The 21,455-nt window shown below is 37.1% G+C and overlaps 1 protein-coding gene across 1 annotated transcript; it reads right to left on the minus strand.

Annotated features, from left to right (window-relative positions):
* Nucleotides 1–13,360: 13,360 nt before the first annotated feature.
* On the minus strand, nt 13,361–15,700 carry LOC115956715 (triacylglycerol lipase 2-like). Its single transcript, XM_031075017.1, has 9 exons — nt 15,569–15,700; nt 15,366–15,473; nt 15,098–15,238; nt 14,900–15,010; nt 14,642–14,785; nt 14,506–14,546; nt 14,112–14,191; nt 13,931–14,026; nt 13,361–13,683 (listed from the first exon to the last, which is right to left on the minus strand). The coding sequence occupies exons 1-9, from the start codon at nt 15,698–15,700 to the stop codon at nt 13,361–13,363; spliced, it is 1,176 nt and encodes a 391-aa protein (XP_030930877.1).
* Between the last annotated feature and the right edge of the window lie 5,755 nt (nt 15,701–21,455).

Here is a 21,455-nt window from a genome sequence, read left to right on the forward strand (position 1 = left end):
TAGATCAAGCTACAGGCACATTGCTTCATCGTTTCTACCCTCGTCATAGTTTCTTACTCTATAGGTGTGAGCCCTACCTTAGTTGGAATGACCACGTTGCTTCCATATGCTAGTCGAAACAGTGTCTCTCCTATAGGTGTCCTTGCCATTGTCCTGTACACCCATAAGATGCTTGGTAAATCCTTTGGCCATATACCCTTTTCCCCCTCTAGCTGAGTCTTGATGATTTTAAGCAAGGATCAGTTCGTGACCTTAACTTGTCCATTGGCCTGAGGGTGGATAGGAGATGAGTAGTGATTCTTTATCCCTAGTTGTGAGCAAAAGTCTCTAAATGCATCGTTGTTGAACTGCTTCTCGTTGACTAAGACCAACACTCAGGGTATACCGTACTTGCAGACGATGTTTTTCCATACGAAGCTTCGTACATTTTTCTCCGTGATGGTGGCCAGTGCTTCGGTTTCCACCCATTTGGTGAAGTAGTCTATACCGACCACTACAAATTTTAGTTGTCGAATTGCTGTAGAGAACAGGCCTATGATGTCTAATCCCCATTGTGCGAAAGGCCATGGTGTCGTCATTGGAGTGAGTTCTTCTGACGGGCGCTAGATGAGGTTGGCAAACCTTTGGCACTTGTCACATGTTTTGACGTAAGCAATGGCATCCTTTTGTATGGTAGGCCAATAGTATCCTACCCGGATAAGTTTATGCACTAATGATCATGACCCAGAATGGTTCCCGCAGATTCCTTTGTGGACTTCTCGCATGACATAGTCTACCTCCTCGGGATAAGACACCTCAAATATAGTTGGGAGAAACCCCTTTTGTATAGAATGTATTTAATCAAAACAAAACGTGCTGCTTGAACCTTCAACTTCCTTGCAGCTTCCTTGTCGTCAGGTAGCACACCGTCCTTCAGGTAGGAGGTTATAGGTGTCGTCCAATAGCTCTTGGAACCTATTTCCTGCACACTGATGTTGTCTATTAATGGTGAGATTTGAACGAAGGATAGTACCTGATTGGGGATGAGCATATGCTCCACTGATGTAGCTTTTGCAAGACAGTCAGCGTTCTGGTTCTCCTCCCTTAGTATCTAAACAAATTTCACTTGGATGTCACTTACTCGATTCTTCACTTGCTCAAGGTACTTCTTCATTCGTTCGTTCTTGCAGTCATAGTCTTCATTAACTTGACTGGTCACTACCTGGGAATCGCAGTACTCGACCATATTTGCAGCTCCTGCTGCTATGGCGAGATCCAATCCTGCTATCAAAGCTTCATATTCTACCTCGTTATTGGTCGTAGGGAAATCAAGATAGACCATGCATTTGACCTTATCCCCTTCCAAGCTGTGGAATACCACACTAGCTTCACCTGTTTGCTTGTTGGTAGATCCGTCCATGCGGATGCTCCATTGTGGCCTCGGTTCTACCCTCTGGCCTTCCATGAGAGTGAACTCTGCGATGAAGTCAGCGATCACTTGCCCCTTTATAGCCGTACATGGTCGATACTGTATGTCGAACTCGCTTAACTCAATCGCCCATAACACCATCTTTCTTGTAGCTTCAGGGCTGCTCAATGCCCTTCGCAGGGGCTTGTCCGTTATAACGATTACAGTGTGTTCCTAGAAATATGTCTTGAGCTTTCTCGCCGTAGTTACTAAGGTGAAAGCGAGTTTTTCCATTGGGGTGTATCTCTCTTCCGCTCCTTAGAGTGCTCGGCTGGTAAAGTACATGGGTTTCTGCACCCCGTTCTCTTCTCTGACTAAAGTCATGCTAATAGCGGCTGGGGAGACGACCAAGTATAGGAACAGTACTTCCCCTGGTTTAGACGGGTAGAGTAGTGGCGGGGAGGAAAGATATGCTTTCAGGTCTTCGAATGCTTGCTAACACTCAGTAGTCCATTCAAAGGACTTTTTCAATGTGCAAAGAAAGGCAGGCACTTATCCATTACTCTTGAGATGAACCTATTCAGTGCAGCTATCTTACCATTCAGGCTCTGTACCTCCTTGACAGTCTTCGGCGGGGTTAACTCCATTATGGTCTGTATCTTATCCAGGTTGATCTCAATACCTCTCCCGCTGTCACCCTAAACGCACACTTACTTGGATTCAATTTCATGTTATAAGACCGAAAGGTGTCGAAGGTCGCTCAAATGGCCGTCTTCCTGTATGTTTTTTACCAGCATGTCGTCCACGTAAACTTACACATTCCTCCCAATCTGATGTGCAAACATTTTGATATGTGGCTCCCGCGTTCTTGAGTCCAAACGACATTACTTTGTAGTAGAAGAGACCCTGGCTGGTGATAAATGAAGTCTTCTCTTGATCGGCTTTGTCCAGCTTGATCTGGTTGTAACTAGAGAATGCGTCCATGAAACTTAGCAACTGATGTCTTGCTGTTGAGTCCACCAAGATGTCAATCAACGAGAGAGGATAACTTTCCTTCGGGAAAGCCTTGTTTAGGTCGGTGAAGTCTACGCACATCCTCCACTTTCCGTTGGCTTTCTTGACCATCACCACGTTGGCCAGCCAGTTGAGGTTGTACATTTCTCATATAAAGTTTGCTTCTTATAACTTGTGTACCTCATCTGCTATGGCTTTGTCTCACTCCTGCACGAATACCCGTTTTTTCTACCGAATGGGAGGGAAAGAGGACGATACATTTAACTTATGGACTACAATCGACGGATCAATTCCGAGCATGTCCTCGTGGCTCCAGGCGAATACGTCCTGGTTTTCCCTTAGGAATGTTGTAAGCGCCTGACAGACTGGTGGGATGGCCAAAGTGCCGATCTTGGTCATTCGTTCACGCCTAGAATCGTTAAGGAGTACTTCTTCTAGTCCTTCCACCGGTTCTGCCACCATCCGCTGTTCTTCTATGCACATAGTTTGCAAATGATCATCCATTTCCAGCATGGTGATGTAGCATTCGTGCGCCGCCACTTGATCTCCTCTTACTTCTCCCACTCCATACTCGATGGGGAACTTGATCATCAAATGGTAAGTTGAAGTTACGACCTTCCACGAATTTAAAGAAGGGCAACCCAATATGGCAATGTAAGTGGATGAACAATCAACAAATAGGAATGTAACATCCTTGGTGATCTATTATGGGTAATCTTCGACTGTTACAGGAAGAATGACTGCTCCTAGAAGGTGTACTATTGTCCCTCCAAACCCGATGAGTGGCGCATTAACTAGAATCAGTCATTCTCTATCAATCCTCATCTGCTAGAACGTTGGGTAGTAGAGGATGTGAATAGAACTCCCATTATCTACAAGAACTCGGTGGGTGTTATAGTCCCCTACTTGTATGCTAACCACGAGCGCATCGTCGTGTGGGTGGTGGAGACGCCTGGCATCTTCCTCTGTGAACCCAATTACAGGGTTGTTGATTTGTGCTATTTTCGGGACGAAGCTCGTCAATTGGACATTCTGAATCATCCGTAGGTAGGTTTTACAGGCCTTTTTGGATGAGCCAGATGCTGAGATTCCCCCTACGATCATCCTTATGTCTCCCAGTGGGGGTCTAGGATGCTCGTTTTCTTTTTAGGCAAGCTGCTCTTGAGGCTGGTTCATCCCTTCCTTACCGATGAACCTCTGCAACTTCCCTTGCCTAATAAGAGCTTCTATCTGCTACTTTAAGTCATAGCAGTCGGATGTGTCATGACTATGATTATGATGGAAACGGCAGTACTTGTCTCTAGACCTCTTGCTGGGGTCTCCCTTCAACTTGCCAGGGAATGTCAAGGCTCCTTTGTCCTTGATCTGCATCAAGACTTGATCAATTGGGGTGTTTAGAAGGGTGAAACTTGTGAATCTTCCGGTGGGAGGCTTGGAGCGTCTATCTTCCCTTCTATCTCCTGTCTTGGCTATCTTTTGCCCCATTTCCTACTGTGCTTCCTCCTATCTTTCTCTTTTCTTAGGTTTCTCTTTGTGAGCCAGCAGGGCGTCTTCAGCATTCATGTACTTAGTAGCCCTGTAGAGTACATCTGACATAGTCTTTGGGTCGTTTTTGTATAAAGAAAATAGAAACTTACCCTTTCGGAGCCCATTTGTGAATGCGGCCATGAGGATCTTGTTGTCAACTTCATCGATTGAGAGGGCCTCTTTGTTAAAGTGGGCTATGTAAAACCTCAGTGTCTCATCCCCTCGTTGCCTAATGCTTATCAAGTAGGCAGTGGACTTCTTATACCTGTGTCCCCTGATAAAGTGTGAGGCAAACTAGGTGTTCAATTCCTTAAAGGTACTAATAGAGTTGGGTGTCAACCTGTTGAACCAAACTCTCGTGGGGCCCTTCAGCGTAGTGGGGAAGGCCTTGCACATGATCTCGTCTGCTACTCCTTGCAGGTGCATCAGGGTCTTGAAAGACTCCATGTGATCTAAAGGATCGTTAGATCCGTCGTAGCTCTCCACCTACAGCATACGGAACTCTGGTGAAAGGGGAACGAAATGACAGGTGTGGTGAATGGTGAATCCATTCGATGGACCAAGTCATTGAGGTCGCTAAACACCCGTCCTCTGAGAGTGTTCATCATAAAGTCTATCCATTCTTTCATCATTTGTATCTCTGCAACCATGTAAGGTGGAGCTGTATCTGCGGCGAATAGACAACTCATGTCCTGTCGCTTTGGTCTGCTTGGGTTATTGCTACCTTTCGGCCCCTCTTGGTCCCTTCTCTTAGCGCTGGTGCCCTCTTAGTCCTCCTCCTGAATGTTCAGCCCTACGTTCTTTTAGCGCAGTTGCTCCTTTAGATCATGGTTTTGCTTGGTGAAGTGTTCTACGGTAGCAGCGAGAGTTTGAACCTGTCTTTTGTGCATGGCAACAAGCGAGTAAGCACCATGCAACTCTTCGTTTGGGAAGCGGTAGTATGGCTTACAAGTCATACTTTCTGTCCCCACAAACGATGCCAACTGATGATACCGAAAATCGTTAATGAGTCACACAACCCTTACATGCTAAAGACAATACTTGCGCAACATAGAAAAAGAAGACCTTAAGAGAGTACTGGTGTGGTACCAGCCAAAAATCATCCGAAAGTTAAGTTAGAGAACTTTCACAACTCTAGAGTGTCAGAGCTGGGGAAATTATGCGTACCTTGGTTTGGGAGTACTTTGGGGTTTTTATAGTAGTGTAGAACTGACTTTTTTCTTCCTTGGGGAAGAGGAATTTTTCTTTATAAGGAAGATCCTCATAAAAGTACGTATTTTATGGGATCCTTTCCATATAACGATTTTGTTGATTAGGGTTAATCGTGAGGCGCAAGATATTTCCTTTTGAAGTTTCTTGAGGACTACCTAAACCATGTGGATGCCACGTGACCTTGCCACCGTCCACTTTGTATCCATCCGCTTTCTTATTCATTCGCCATGGAGAGTCCGTCCTCTTATGTACACGCTCCCCGTCTTCTTCCATCATCTTGATCATGAGTTAAAGGTATCGTTGCTCGTGACTAGTTCAGTAGAATGAAACCGTCTACATCCATTTTACCCTCTTCACTAAGTTTTATTGCTTAATCTGGGAATGGGAATTTAAGAATGGTTCCATGAGCTTTGAAGTTCTGTTTTTTTCCACGTTTGGTTGTTGGGAAAATGAATGAAGTTGAGTTTCAATTTTGGGTTTTTAACCTCAAAATGGTCCCCAAGAAAGCAAAGGAAAAGAAAATTCTACGTTTTTTAGTCCTCACTATTTTTTTATATATTTTTTTTTATCTTTTTAAAGTTTATGATGATGTGGCAATACAAGTGGCAATCTATGTGGCATGAAAATAATATTTTATTTTAACTATTAACTATGTCAGTTTTTTCCATTCATCACTTAACGATAAGGACCGTTTTGACACAATATCAATGATTAGGGACTAAATTGACACTTGTGAAATGTTAAGGACCAAATTGACATACAATGTAAAAGTAATCAGGGACCAAACTTGTAGTTTACCCTAATTTTAAATTTTAAAAAACAAACTGGTTAAAAGAGTAATTTACTATTTTTTAAAAAGTTCCTAAATTTTAAGCATTTTCTTTCTCTTCTCCAATCTAAATTACCACATTTTATTCAAAATTTCAAACTTTTATAAGCCACTAACTCAAATACAAATAACTAATTAGAAAAGAAAAAAATTCATGTAGAAAATGATCCTAAAAATTAGGACACTAATTTTTATCTCACTTTTAAACATTATGACACTAAATCAAAATAGAAAATAAAAAATAGCCTCATCACATGTGAAGCGCATGTGATGAGGCTAGTATATATATAACACCCTAATTTATTCAACTTGAGTAATGCCTTTAATTACATTGTGTTTTAAGCCTCAAGCAATCACCACATCTATAAACTATCCAAATTTATAAGTATTACAAAATAATTAAAACTAAAAGAAAAAAATCACAACACATATATTAATATACACATGGAAAAAATAAAGAATTTAATAATAAAAAACTTTCAAAAACAAAATTAACCAAACATTTCAATTCATTAATTAAGAACAATCTAGATTTCTGAACATTTAAAACAGATGAGAATGGAGTTAAGTAAGGGGTGGCTTACATAGGAATTTGGATCAATTGATCTAATTATTTCATTATTATAAGCTAGGCCCACATGTAAGAAATTTTTTTAGATGCTTCTTTTTCTCTTGTATCCAATTTCATGTTGACAGTAAATTTTGCTTTTAAAAAAGCTAGACTACACATGACAAAGCACCAAACGAAAACCATGATAGTCAACAACAAACATTCTTGTGACAAGAAAATAAATGATACACATATTTTTCTTGCTATATAATCTACTTGAAGAGAAAACATTCCACACCATTACATCACAACAAAATCCCTCTAAATACCTTAAATTAAAAATTTATATATAGGTCATCAATAAAAGGTGCAACGTCTACAACAACAATAAAATAAAATAAAAATGCGATCACTTAATCACAATGAGATTCATAGATACAAAAGTTTAGAGAAAAATTATATCATATACTATCTAATAATAGGCAACAAATATACAAAACCTATTTATTTTTATTTATATATAAAAAAAAGAAAAAGAAAAAAGAAAAAACGAATACATACATGCAAGGTTGTAGTTGGGTATAGAAGAAGCTAAAAACCTGATACACACACACACCACCTTTATATAGAGAATTTTAAGTTGTGAAAAAGTTGATATGAATAGAAAGGAGTTTAGGTGAAAATCAAATATCGTATAAATCAAGAAGATGGTATAGGATGCATGTTTATCTACACAAAAAATAATTGTAATCTAAAAAAGAACAAAAAGTATGTAAGTTTTGAGTAGAATTTCATTGTTATTCAAACTTATTAGGTTTCTGTTAGATAGTAGTTGTATAACACCAGGATATAAGGTGTTTAGGTTTAAACTCATCAAGTTTCTTGTAGGTAGTAGTTGTATGGCACCAACTAGGGGTGTTTACCAAACTGCACTACCACACCTAAACTGTCCAAAACCGCCCTCAAAATAGAGTAACCACATCGTGCCGCAAGTGGTAATGAACCGCGCTGCAATATGAGGTGCAGTGTGCAGTTTTACAACAAGAAAACCGCACTGCATTCAAGGAAGTCAATTCCGTACTGTACCGGCTGGTACGGCTGGAATTTATCGTATCGATACCTATGCCGGTATAGAAACAAGGTAGTTTCGTTTTGGAAAATATACCAGCTTTACTGTCGTTTCGGCTGTACCAGAGACTTATATCGGATTTCGGCCGGCAAATTCATACCGGACCGGAAAAAGAAAGGTGTTTCTTTCTCACTCTCACCTTCTACCGGTGAAGATCTCTACATTCTCAACCTCAAGTCGGGGCCGTGGACTGATTTTGGCTGTTGCTACTTCATCTTCATCTTCTTCTCTCTCTCTCTCTCTCTCTCTTTCTAACTTTCTCTTTCTCGGTTTTTCAAACCTCTCAAATGATATTTAGCACACCTAAGAAATAGACTGTACAGCTAGCATGTTTTAGAAACCCTTCAAATTGATATTTACTGATAGTTGTTACTTTACAGCTAGCATGTTTTGACTTTGGTTACCAAATGAATTGAAATTTTAAAAGCCCCACGTGATGGCAGATTGGTTCTTATTTTTAATAAAATATAATATTAATTTGATTGTTATTATTTTTTAATAAATGTATCTATTACTTTCTATTGGTCGTGGATTAGAATTACAGGTTAAGAATTGAGTCAATGACAATATGGTTATATAACTTATATTTATGAGATTTAATCAATAAAACTTAAATTAATGAATATATATTTATTTACAGTGGTAAACCCGAAACGGTACACCGGTATTGACCGGTATCCGAAATATATCGTATCCTGGCTAAACCGATATAGACTCCGGTATGGTATTGACTTCCCTGATTGCACTACACCCATATATATATATATATATATATATATATTCGATTAAATATATTAATAATTTAATATTATATCAAGTAAGCGGCCAGCTCAGTGTTAGTGCATTCTAGTTTCATGTTAAAAACAACTTTGTTCTGGTTAAATACAAAATCAAAAGTTCCAAACCTCATTCACTTCTCCACCTCTCACTCTCACAAAATCAAAAGTTCAAAAGTTTAATGCATTTTTTTTGGGTATATATTTGTGGTACTTTTAGTTTATTGTCAATCTATCATGGATTTTTTTTTTGGTTGCACGATTATATTTAAAAAAAAAAAAAAAAAAAAAAAAAAAACTGTGATATTGTTATGGTAATTAACAGCAAACTAGTAATTGACCATGACATTTTCAAAAACATATCATCCCAAAATTGACCATACCGTGCCTTGTACACCGCACATGTGACCATAAAACTAAGGTGAGGTGTGGTGATGGTTTGGCCAAGCCGCACCACAAAGTGCTGTGCTTAAAATAGCTAAAACTGCATGGTGAACACCCCTAGCACCAACTAATGTTTTCAAAAAATTTTAATAAATATTATGCAATTTGATGCAATCACATGGCTCAACCACAATTTCTATACCCAACTATAAATTTTCTTCAATTTTATGTAACCACTAGGCGTAACCATGACTTTTATGTCCAATTTCTAATATATAGTATATAATATAATATGATATATATATATCTATATATATATATATATATATTTTAACATTTAAGGTTTGAGCAATAAAATATTTAAAATACTAGCTTGGAAAAATAATTAAGAATAGTTTTACAATTAACAATATATATTTATCAACAATTTATTAATCCATACTTTTGTTCTTGTTGTTGTTGTTCTTCTTCTTCTTCTTGTTCGTGTTCTTCTTCTTCTTCTTGTATAATTTAGTGACCACCCAAACAAAAATTCCTAGAGTGGTCATGCTAGAGTGCATGTGTGTATATATGTGTGTGTGTGGGAACCAAAAGAAAATGCAAGCAAGCTTCATGAACCACACAGAGCTTCAATAAAGCTTCTGTATATTCCATGGGATGCCAACACTACTGTTTGTTATGCCCCATTTGTTATGAGTATAAAACCAACACTGTTAGAAACTTGTGGAGAGGAAGATAAGTCTAGAAAAAATGTTACGGTTAAGGGGTGCTCTTAGGGAATTTGTTTGATGTAGGACAGAATTTACAATTTAGTATTTGTAATTTATTAATTTTGGCATTTTATGTAATTTTTTTATTTTAGGTTTAGGGTATTTATTTCAATGTTTTTAGTTGTTTTTAATGTTGTTTAGTCAAGTTAGGTTTTGTGTGTTTTCCTAGCCTCCCTAAGTTTTCTTTTTACTATTTAAATGTATTCTAGCCTCTATAGGCAATTTAGTTTTTAGATTAATAAAAATTCAGACTTTGTCTATTGTTTTTTCTAGTGGATTCCAAACCTATAAATCAAGGAACCCCTTATAGATTCGAGATTTACTACCATAAATTAACAGTTTAATTTTTGTTCTATCAAAGAGAGTATTGTGTGTGCTTTCATGACATCACTTACTCTAGTCCGATGCCTAATCGATGACATAGTAACCACCATAACAACAAAAATGAAGTTGAAGACATAGTTCTCACTAGGGCTGAGTCCCACCATTTTTGTGAAGATAGACAGCAAAGTATGTGTGAAATCCGGCAAGGGATTGCAACTCTTGTTGCTAGGAAATCATATCACAACAATAATTATCAATATATACAAAGATACACTCCTAACTATAAGAAAATTTCACTCTTTGATGGAGATATGTGTAAGTTGGATTTTGTTGACTGGCTTCTTGATTTGGAGGAGAATTTTAATTTTTGGAAGTTTTTTATGAAGAAAAAGTACGGCTTGCATCTAATAAATTGGACAATGAAGCAAAGGAAAGGTGGGAAGACATTCAAATTGATTGAAATTGACGAGGTAAGCATCCAATCCACTCTTGGCAAAGAATGAAAAGGGTATTAATTGATTTCTATTTCCTAATGACTATTATGATATACTAGATTATACAAGTGTTGATTATAAATCTGTATATTCGTACCAAAAGCAATATGTTCAAAACATGAAAGTTTTCTACACAATCCCCAAGTTTTGGTTGATTTGTTGAAGATGATAACACAATATGTTGATTTTCTTGGAGTAGAAAATTTTAATTTTATTATCAACCCTTTGTTGATTGATGTTGAAAATAAATTGAAGGTAAATGAGAAGAAATTTTATGCTACACTTTATGAAAGATTCAAGTTTCAAAACCGGATCAAGTTATCAAAGCATTTAAAGTATTTTTTTATTTGGAGTGGAAGATTTTAGATTTCGACTATCAACTCCAGTGGCGACTCCAGAATTTTTTTCTAAGAGGGTCAATAATAATAGAGCTAGAAATTTGTCATGGGGTAGTTAAAAAATAAAATGATATATTTTTATTCTGTTCATAAAACTTCCATATTATATACAATCATCTAAAAAAGTATTCTAAATGCAATTCAGTATACAATACAACTTTATTGTACAATAGTCTAAAAAAGTTATTAATAGTTTAAAGATTGGTTTAACAACAAATATAATTAAATAATTAATCATACATTTTTGTCAAATTAATAATAACTTATTATAATTATATGTATTATCAATTAAGTAAAAATGAAAATATATAATAAAGAAGAATAGTAACACACCTAGGAGTAGAACTAGGAGTAAATGAGAAACTAAGAAAAAAAATAGTAACTAATATAAGTTTTTGCTTTTGAAGTATGGTTTTTTAATCGTACATGTGGTTACTCTCTTGGAATTTGAGCAAGCACTAAAATACTTCTTGGACTCGGAAATTTATAGAGTATTTATCAAACTATTTGATCAAATAAAGAGAAAGACTAAGAAAATATAGAAGAGAGAAAGAGAGATAAGGAGAACGACAAAGAATCACATATGTAGATAGAGATTTGTTGGTTATAACAATAATGTAATTTTTTGCTTATGAAGAAAAAAAGTGCAGGGAAAAACAACTTCATTTTGCTATCAGCAATAAAGTAAGCTAAAGTCCCGGAGAGTTTTTATTTATTTATTTTTTTAACGAAGGAGCAAAATTTGAAACATTTAAAAAAAAAATTCAATACACAAAAATTTTATAACAAATCTAGGTGGCAAGTTGTTAATGATAGGTAAAAAATTATGTTAATTGTGGGTTCAAACAAAAACCAGTTACAACTTGCCATATAATATTTATTGTGAAAATAGCATTAAGATGACCATATTCAAATTTATTTTAGTTGGGTTTAAATAAAATTTAGGGCTAGGGTGTTCAAAAAAAAAAAAATAGGGAGTCAAAAAAGAAGAAGTTAATATATATATATATATATATATATTTGACAAGTTAGGGTGTTCATTTGAACCCCCTGGCTTGAACATAACGCCGCCCCTAACCAACTTGATTATGTGTTTTTTTTTTCTTCAAGTGTAGGGGTTTGATGTAGGACAAAATCTACAATTTAATATTTATAATTCATTAATTTTGATATTTTATGTAATTTACATTATTTTAGATTTAGAGTATTTATTTCATCTTTTTTTAGGTGTTTTTAATGTTGTTTAGTCAAATTAGGGTTTTATGTGTTTTCATAGCCGCACTAGGTTTTCTTTTTACTATTTAAATGCATTGTCGACTTTGTCTCTTGTTTTTTTTTTTCTTCCTTGGTGGATTCCAGACTTATTATCTTGTGGATTCAAGGAACTGCTCATGGGTTTGAGGTTTACTACCAAAAACTAACAGTTTAGTTTAGATAGCATTGTGTATGCTTTCTTCCGGCCTTTCGCGACATCATTGTTAATGAATCATTCTATGAAAGTTTTGATACTATTTTTATGAGAAACATAAAAATTTGTAAATTAAAATCATTTGCTTTTTCCTTTTTCCATAAAAATATTTTAAAAAAAAAATTACTTAAACTAATTCCTTAGGCCTTAAGGCATCTGTTAATTTTTCTCCTAAAAAAACCTATTATCATTGTCACCATTATTGAATTTTTTTTCCTAGTTGTTCTTTTTTCAACCTATAAATTTGAATTTGATGGTGGCATCGGAACTCAGCGTGACCTACCTATAATAATGGCAGGGATACAAATTTTCATGATCTTTTACACAGTTTTTGACGTGTTTAGTTCTTATTAGCAAATAAATTCTTTTCCTTTGAATGAATTATGAGGACAAAAATTCTAAGATCACATAAAATGCTATAATTTGTTCTACAATTATTCATATGGCAGATTGCGAGTGATGAAGAAAAATGATGAGTTTATATGAAAATGATGAGCTGCTAATCATAATTTGATACGTAAAATAATTGTAACAAAAATTGTGACATTTCACGTATTACTAAAAAATAGGAATAAAGTTTTTTCAATCAAATCAGCAAAAAAAAATAAAATAAAAAAAAATAATTTGGCTGAATATGTTAACATTCATTTTTCCACCACTGACAAACTTTTTCTTTTGGGATAAAAAGATTGCAAATTTCGAGTCCATTTAGAATTTGCTTATTTTGCAAAAATAAAAATTTTTTAGATGAAAGTACTGTAAATAAAGCTAAAAATTAGTTGAAATAGTAGGACCTATAAATATTACCAAAAAGTACAGTGAAACCTATGAATGGTAATAAAAATAAATTGAATAGTAAAATAAGTTGGTAAAAATAATCTTTGCCGAACTTTCATTCAGAATTCAAAGAGTTCTACATCAGATTACAAATGTAGAATCTTATTTCACAACCTTATAGGGCCAAAAAAATAAAAAAAACAAATGTTTAACCAAACATAGAGTTAAAATCAAATCTAAGGTGCAGTACAAATAATAATGAGAAACTTTTGACTGGACCAAAGAATCATCCGTAGAGGATCTCTGAAAGAGTTTTGAAAATCAAGTTTGGGTCCTCAAGAAAGCCAACAGAGGATCATATACAACACTTTCCGCATTCTCAGCCATAACGAAATCAAAATGAGCATAGTCATCTCTGTACTGTAGCACAAGCTTGTCCTTCTGATGATCCTTAAGGTTGTCAAGCAAAAGCTTCACGTCATTAACGTCAGAAAGCGAATCCTTCCCTCCATAACCAATGAAAAGAGGAATGTCTTTTGGAATGCGTGTCAGATTGTACAGAGGAGGAGTGCCCTGCCCGTAGTGCTTCTTGTTCTCACTTTCATCACCGTAGTCGTACTTTGCTATGTTTCCAGCTAGAAGCACTATCCAAAATTTTTAAATACGAAGAATTAATATATTTATAAAGTCCTTTTGATCTAAGGAATTCAATTAAATTAACCTATTAATTACATTCGAAGTAAAACGACTCTGACTATTAACCTATTACTTGAACGGCTAAATGACAATGAGATATGCACATACAGGTTTATTTTTATATTCATAAAATTCAAGGTTTAAAAAAGACAAAGGCGAGCTTTAGTGGAGTATATCCAAAATTCAGAGACTTACTCTGAGACAAATGGACTACGTTCTTTGTTGACGTTGACTGGGGTGCATGTTCCAGAAAAACATCATAGGTGGAAGGCTTTATGCAGCAATTTGGGCCTATAAATAGAAATGTCACATGTAAATCAGTAGTGTTAGGGAAAGGGAGATTATATATTATGAAGTTAAGGCAAGTGAAAACAACCTGCAACAGTGGATACCAGGTTGCTACAGTCAATGGGTGGTAAGCGGCAGACACCTTCCAGAAGTTTGCCAACAACCGACCTGTTTACTAGGAAAAGAAGATTGTTAGTGGTCTAATTTTTCACAATTTGGGTAACTTTCGAACATCTTTAAACAAGTCTCAGCAAGTGAGAATAGTTGTACATATTGATTAATGTTGAAATATCATAGATAGAAATCACCAGTCTCATTCTTTCGTTGAAAAATTACTCAGGAAATGGCCGAAAAGACAATACCAAAAAAACAAAACCTTTAATCATTAATTGCAAGAATGTGCAAGTTTTTTTTTTCTTTTTTCTTTTTTTCCAAGCAAATGCAAGATGGTACTGAATTAAGATGGCTTATTGCTTCCTCACCCTCCAGCAATGAATTCACCGAGACCCAGCAAGTATGCGCGCTGTTAAGTTTCAAAAAAGAGTTATGATATTGAATTCGATAATAACAAAATATGGGCTTCACAATTGAACAGGAGAGTTTCATATTTTGCCTTACTTGGGCTAGATGTGTATTGGCAATAGCCCTTGGAAACACCGAGGACACCTGACCTGTATAAGCAATTGGGCAAAGCAAAGCAGCGGATTTTGTCAAGTTCACCAGCTTCTCTTGGGAAAAGGATGCTAAAGCAAGCAAAGTTCCCTACAAATTAGAAAAATTGGCCTTAGTTTCACCGATCATATGCCTAGCAAAACCCAAAAAGATAAGTAACGTCCGTAAGTAGAATATATGGTAGCAACTATTCCACATATTTACCAAGGAATGCCCAACATAGTACAGTTTCTGCCCTGTCTGATTATGTATATAGTCATACATGGCAGGAAGATCATCATTGACTAATTGCTCCCACGTCCAATCCCAGTAAGCCTATATAGTAAGAAGAGATCAAAAATTACAAAGTATTTCAATGTGGTTCATATAATGCAGTCGACATTTTGTTAAAACAAAGAGAACCAGATCATTAGCACTGAGTGAAGTATGGCCACGGCTAGATATTGTTCCTCGATTGTTGCCCATCCACACATCAAACCCATTATCTGCTAAGATGAAAGCCAGAGATTTATTTGGAGAATTGAACAGCCACGTTGCAGCATCCTGTGACCAACCATAACTCGTCTTAGTTCATTGATGTTTTATTCTTCCATGCATAAAAATACCTCGAGCACACATACAAAAAGAAACATAGTTCAAATATATGGTATCGAGGGTTCTAACTCCTAACCATGAAAATCCCATGTTGTAACAAAACCGGTGGCCTATTTGCCGTCTTACTAGTCCTCCCCACCGGAATCCTCTGCACGCCAAGAATATAACCATCTTTTGTTGTTACCTGTACCATCAAAATTTAATCACATTAGACACTAGTATAAGTCACAAAATAAAAAAGGCTTTATAAACTAAAAATCACGCAATCCTGGTAGATACTTTATGTTCTTCACAAATATAGCCTTCTGTCTCCACCATGGATTTGCATAGACTATCATGACTAATGTCATGAGCAACTGCTGACGCAAATAGTAGAACAGCTAGAAGTAGAGTGGTTGATGTGTAATCCATTCTCATTTCAGTGGTGTAACAACTTTCACACTTCTAGCAATTTAAGCTTGAAGAATCCAAATACAGACAGAATAGTATGTTGTTTGGTGACTTGAATTACATATGTTTCATGATGGTGTATTTTAATATCAAAATAAATACAGAACGTCTTGTGACTCAATGCGTGTAAGTTCCATCTTTCTCTCCCTACAACTCGGCTTTTATAGATGAAAGGTATGTTTGGTTAGGTGTTCTAGAAGATTAAAAGAACGTTTTTAAAACTTAATACTCAGCTTTGCAACCACAACTTCTCACAGTTTTTTTACAAACTCTAATTTTAAATTCAAAACACAATTTTCTAACAGTTTATACAAGCACACTCAAATTGTTGTTAAGAAGCTGTTTGCTTGCCATTCTGGTTGTCTAAAAAATTTGCTGTTGGGAATGTTTATTTTGGAAGTTTGTTGACAAGAAACAGTATTTAACTAAAAAATCGTTCACTTGCCATGGATAGGACTAGGTCAAGCAAAACCTTTCAAAATTTGAAAATTTCTATACTGTTATTAATGAAACGACTAATGCTTTGATTTCATTCAAACCTCAAAAAGTAGGGTGTTATTTCACCTTTTTTTTTTTTTTTTTTTTAATTTACTATTTTTTTTTCATCTAGAGAACTTTAAAATTTTAAGCTTCTTTTCTTCTACAAAACTTAGAATAGCATATGCAAAATTTTAAGGTAAGGGTACTAAAAGTACGTTAATTAATTCAACCAAAAAAAAAAATTAAGTTAATTAGATGATAATTGATTTGGTAAATATTTTAAGAAGTGAGTTGATACTTATTGGAAGTGATAATTAAAATAAAATCAAAATTAGTTTTGTTAATTAGTCTCATTTTGATGTATTTGTGTTGGTTTTGTTTTGTACCAAATTTATATGTAATTCTCCATATTTTGATATATTTTTTGGTGGGATTACATGTTGTCTTAGTTGGTTTGCTTGAGCCCTAGAAAAGGTTTGTCAAAGCAGTTTAGAGTGGGTTTGTGACTTGCTTGGGACAAAGATTGCTCGCAAAGCTGCCATGCATCAAGAAAGGGGGAGTCTTTTTGTCCTCTATGTGTCGCAACATTTCGCGATCTAGCTAGCTCACAATTAGTTTGCAACTAGAGTCAGGACAAATTAATCTCGTCTGTAGACAACTCATTTCCAAAACAACACACGATACACACTCGTCCCTTCCAATTCTGTAGATCTCCAAAAATTGAGGAAAAAAAAAATCCTAGAGAGAATACTGATAGTGATTTTGTGAGTGATGTTGCTCACTTTAGAGAGAGAGAGAGAAGCCAATTTTTCTGTTGTTAGAATCTACGACTTTTCTCTTTTTTATCCCTCTCACCATGCTTTTATCTTAAAGAGGAGATTGCTACCTTCACCACCTACACATATTCCGCGTGTTAGTGAGTTGTTGGTTGTGGGAACCTTTGGAGATCCAAACCACAAATCCTAACTTCACTTGGTGACTAGCAGTTGGTCACTCAACTGGCATAACTTTGTAGAAGAAAAGGCTTAGCGAAGTTGGATGCTAGCTAGACCTTGGAGGGCTCAAGTACTTAGGGAGATTTAGGTTTGGAAGTTCTGCTTCAAGTTTGTATTGTATCTATTCTATAGTGGAGTTTCAACTTGGAGGGTTGATGGAAAGGTTTTTCACTTGGGTCTCCAATTTCCTCTTTGAAAACACATTTTGGTGTTGTGAGGGTCCTTTTTTGGACAGTGTCTAGGCCCAAGTAGAAGTAAGAACCCTGGGCCTTTTAGTTGTTGTTTTAAGGGATTGAACTTGGTTCACCACAGCTAAATGAGCTAATTACAAAACCAAGTGGTGTACAGAGCAAGAATCCTACAATACAAACATACTAGCAAATAAGAAATATATATGTATGGAATAGCAAGAAATAGTAAAGGAACAACGTAATAAAGAAATACACAAAATAAACGCTAAGGATCCTTAGAATAATGTGAGATATTTCATTACTTTTCTTAATTATGAATTATAATGTGCTCACTAAGACGTGTTACAAGGTCCAAATAAGCTCAAAAATTACAGACTTAGATGGCTCTCTAAGCCTCTAAGACTTGCAAAGTTTGAATCCCTTTGAATTCAAGTATGTTCTATAGTGACTGTTTTTAGGATACCGGGTAATATTTTTCTTTCTTTTATTACTTTCTTTGAGTTTTTTGACAGAGTTTTCTCAATGATTCTATTTTGATTCACTGTTGGATGCTTCCCCTTTTTATAATGTCATCTTAGGGTTCCGGAGTACCACTGAGTCCCCTTCTTTGCTCTCCTGGGTACCAGAGCCCATGTTGTACCAGCAACTTTAGTGGCTGATCCCTTCTTTGTTTCTCATAATTTTATTCTTTTGGTGCTTTTTTCCCCAAAAGCCTTTTGCTAACTATCCGTTCTAGGGTATCCCTAGAGAGCTGACCTCTAATCTCTCTTCCTTCAAGGCTTTTTCACCTCACTTTTTCAAATTCAGCTTTTTGGCTACCTTTCCTTTTGTCATTTTTCTCGAGTGGGCGGATTCCATCTCTGCCAAGTTGAAAGTTTCCCCAACTACTTCCCTTCGTGGTTCTCCTTTTTGGGTTCCCCGAGGTACCAGCCCTTTGTTCGTGAATTGTTAGTCTTGAAGCTCTCTGATTCCTTTTTGCATCATTAGGTGGATGATAAGGACATATTTGTTCTTCGTTCCTTGTGTTTTTGGGCACTTCTTTTGACCTGTCTTAATCTCATCCTAGCTTTATTGCATGTCCCAAGGACCCCAAGGTCATGGTAGTCCCTAGGTATCTCGACCCAGTTCTTATAACTAGACTCCCTTTTGGTTTTCTGATTTTTGGCAGGCTGGACTTCTTCCTTTCTTCCCTTCATTTCTAAGACCCATCCCTTCATGGGTCTTGGGCTTAAATCTTTTTTAATGGATTTGGGCCTATCATCCCCCTTTTTTTTTTGGTTGTGAGCTCAAGCCTTTTATTTTTTTTTTTTCATGGAGTTTAACTTACTGTGCCACTCTGGGTCTTGGCTCAGCATTATAATTTTTTAGACCTCAACATTTAGTCCCCCGAGCTCGTGGGTTGCCTGCAGCCCACGCGTGAGTAGACCAAAGCCTTAATTTTTGTAGGAATTCCTTCTTCACTATCTTAATTAACCTCAGGGTTCCCCCTCTTCTTTCTTCAGGATCCTGTCTTTCCCGCTACTTTCAGGTATCTTAGTTTTCTTTGCGTGTTACACTTCTCTCTTTTCGTAACTCCCCCCTTTACATGAGATGTGGTAGTTGGATGTTAAAGTGAAAACTTCCCCTACCCACTTTTCACGTTCCCCGTAACTCCCATTAATAACTGCCAATAACTCTTCTCTTTAAAATTAAATTTTGGCAACTGGCGCGTCTTTCCATACATCGTCTTCTCCAACTGCTCTTTGCGCCATTATTGCAATCAACTCATATTTTCTTTTCACTTTCTAGAGTCCTCTATTCCCAAGTTTACCTTCTTCTTTCTGATTAGTTTGCTTCTCTGTTTTCTTCTTCCGACCTTCATTCCTTTGACTTCCCTATTTCTCAGTACATTTGTTGTTCTATGGCTTATTCTTCCTCACGAAAAAGGAGGGAGTGTACTTCCAGTCCTTCCGAGGGTGAGAGTTCTTTTGGGTCTGTACAAGGTGAATCACAGGGGGTCACGGAGCGCCCAGCTTTCCCTTTACGGGACCCCTGGTACACCTCCAGCCTGTTTTTTCCTTTAGTGTCTCACGGTGAGGCCCCTCCTTCCACTCACACCTGGGTGTTCTCCGGTCAGTCTGGTTTAGCCAGTTCCACCCAAGTTCTAGATCCAAGAGAGATTTTAGATCTCCAAATTAGGCAAGGATCTCGAGAGGCGGTTCCTATTTTCTTTGACTTCATTCTTAGGAAGATCACTGGTTGGCCCATTTGGATGGACAAGGAACTTTCTGATGGGGAATTTGTTGGTTGTTTGGAGCGCGCCAAGATCCTAAAAGCAGTGGAAATTTCTAGGAACCTTGAAGGTTTTATAGATGCCAAGGGCTTCAGACACTTGGTACACCGTTGGTGCCCTTCTCTTCATACCTTCTTCTTTTCTGTTGGTGAGCTCACTATCACCTTGGAGGATGTGGTCAATAACTTCCTCCTTTCGGTGTTTGGAGATGAGAATCCTTTCGACATCAGTCTTTCCGACGAGGATCTCAAAGTGGAATACAAACTATTCAGACATTTTGGCGGGCGTACTACTTTTACTGGTCCCAGGTACACCTACTACTCAGCATACCGAGTACTCCGGAAATTTGGCTTTCATCAGGACGTCCCATCAGTGTTAAAAGATATAGTACCTTCTCTTCCTTCTTTGGATCCATTCTTACGAGTTTAGGCCTTTTCTTATTGGTCGCGAAGGAGTTCTCAGTTTGTTGTGCCCAACTCCCAAAGGGGAGTCTTTGCTTCCAGTGGCTTTGCTGGTTACTGGAGAAGAGTTCAGAAGTCCTTCTCTGACTACGTTGATTTTGGCACGATTGGGAGGGTTCTTGATCCCAATATTCTCTTTGCTCCTACCTCTAACAAACGTTTGTCCCTTCCTACTGCTAGCATTGTATCTACTGCCATAAGTAGCAAGATAGGATTTATAGAGTGGTATGCTTCTAAGGATGGTTGGGTGTGTTGTGCGCAAGATTTTTCGGAGACTTGGTTAGGGTGTGACCTTATTGTTGGTACCTCTTCTAGTGTGCCAATTAAGAGAGGGGCAGTAGAGGCAATTGGTGCTACCACTCCCATAGGCAAAGGTACAGAGAAGAAGATCAAACAGGAAAAGGTTAAAAAAGTTGAGCTCGAAGAAAGTGCTGAGGGTACTGAGACTAAAAAGAGGAAGACTGCAAGATCCTAGAAACAACTAGTAATTTCTGAGGAACCCGAGAGAGTGAGCCCCCTATAGTTGGAAAGGAAGTTGGTCATCCCTTAATTCCAAGGACTCGAGTGAAGACTAAGGTAGAGTCTTCTCTCTCTCAGATTCCTTTGAGTTCTTCAGCCCAAGGTTCTTCAGGGTCCTTTGAATTTATACCCCAGTCTCCTTTAGGACCCTCTGGGCATACCCGTAGTAGACAAAAGACCATTGGAGAATCTGTTGAGAAGAGAGAAGGGCAAGGCCTCTTTCCTTCTTCTCTCTTTTATTTTGCAGTAGTTCATTATTGTTACTGTGTCTTTCCCTTTTCTCTTTCAAAAGATGGATGGTTATTTCTTCCTTGTAGTCCAAACGCAAGTCAAACCCTAAGAGAGGCAAGAACTAGTTGTCTGGCAATGATGTGGTATAACCCTCCTCTGTTTGTGCCTTTTTTTTTTTGCTTCCACTCTTTTCCGGTGCTGTGTGCTTATGTGTTTTGTGATGTTTAGCCACTTACTTTTCTTTTCCTTTTTGCAGGTAGAGGTACCTCCTCCCACGATTGGTGGGACTCTGGTGAAAGAAGTGATTACAGCTCCCTCTGCTGTTCCCCTAGGCGTGGAAGAGGAGCCCCCTAGTGGTGGTACGACTAAGGAGGTTGGGCACCTAATGCAGGTTGTCCAGCCCATTCTATCTTCTGTTCCCCTGGCTGCTCAGGATCCTGAAGCTTCTCAGCCTCCTGTTTCTCAAGAAACCCAACCTATGCAGACTCTCAGTCCCACCAAAACTGTGTCACTTGAGCCCATGACTAAGCTTGTGTTAAGCAAAAAGTCCTTAGGGGGCGTGTCTTC

The sequence above is a fragment of the Quercus lobata genome, chromosome 8, assembly GCF_001633185.2.
Source record: "Quercus lobata isolate SW786 chromosome 8, ValleyOak3.0 Primary Assembly, whole genome shotgun sequence".
NCBI classification, from domain to species: domain Eukaryota; kingdom Viridiplantae; phylum Streptophyta; class Magnoliopsida; order Fagales; family Fagaceae; genus Quercus; species Quercus lobata.

Coding starts and splice junctions, on each gene's coding strand:
- LOC115956715 (XM_031075017.1), bottom strand. CDS start 15,700: ATGGATTACACATCAACCACTCTACTTCTAGCTGTTCTACTATTTGCG. Junction 15,239..15,365: donor TACAACATGGGATTTTCATG/GTTAGGAGTTAG, acceptor GGTTGGTCACAG/GATGCTGCAACGTGGCTGTT. Junction 14,786..14,899: donor ACTATGTTGGGCATTCCTTG/GTAAATATGTGG, acceptor TCTAATTTGTAG/GGAACTTTGCTTGCTTTAGC.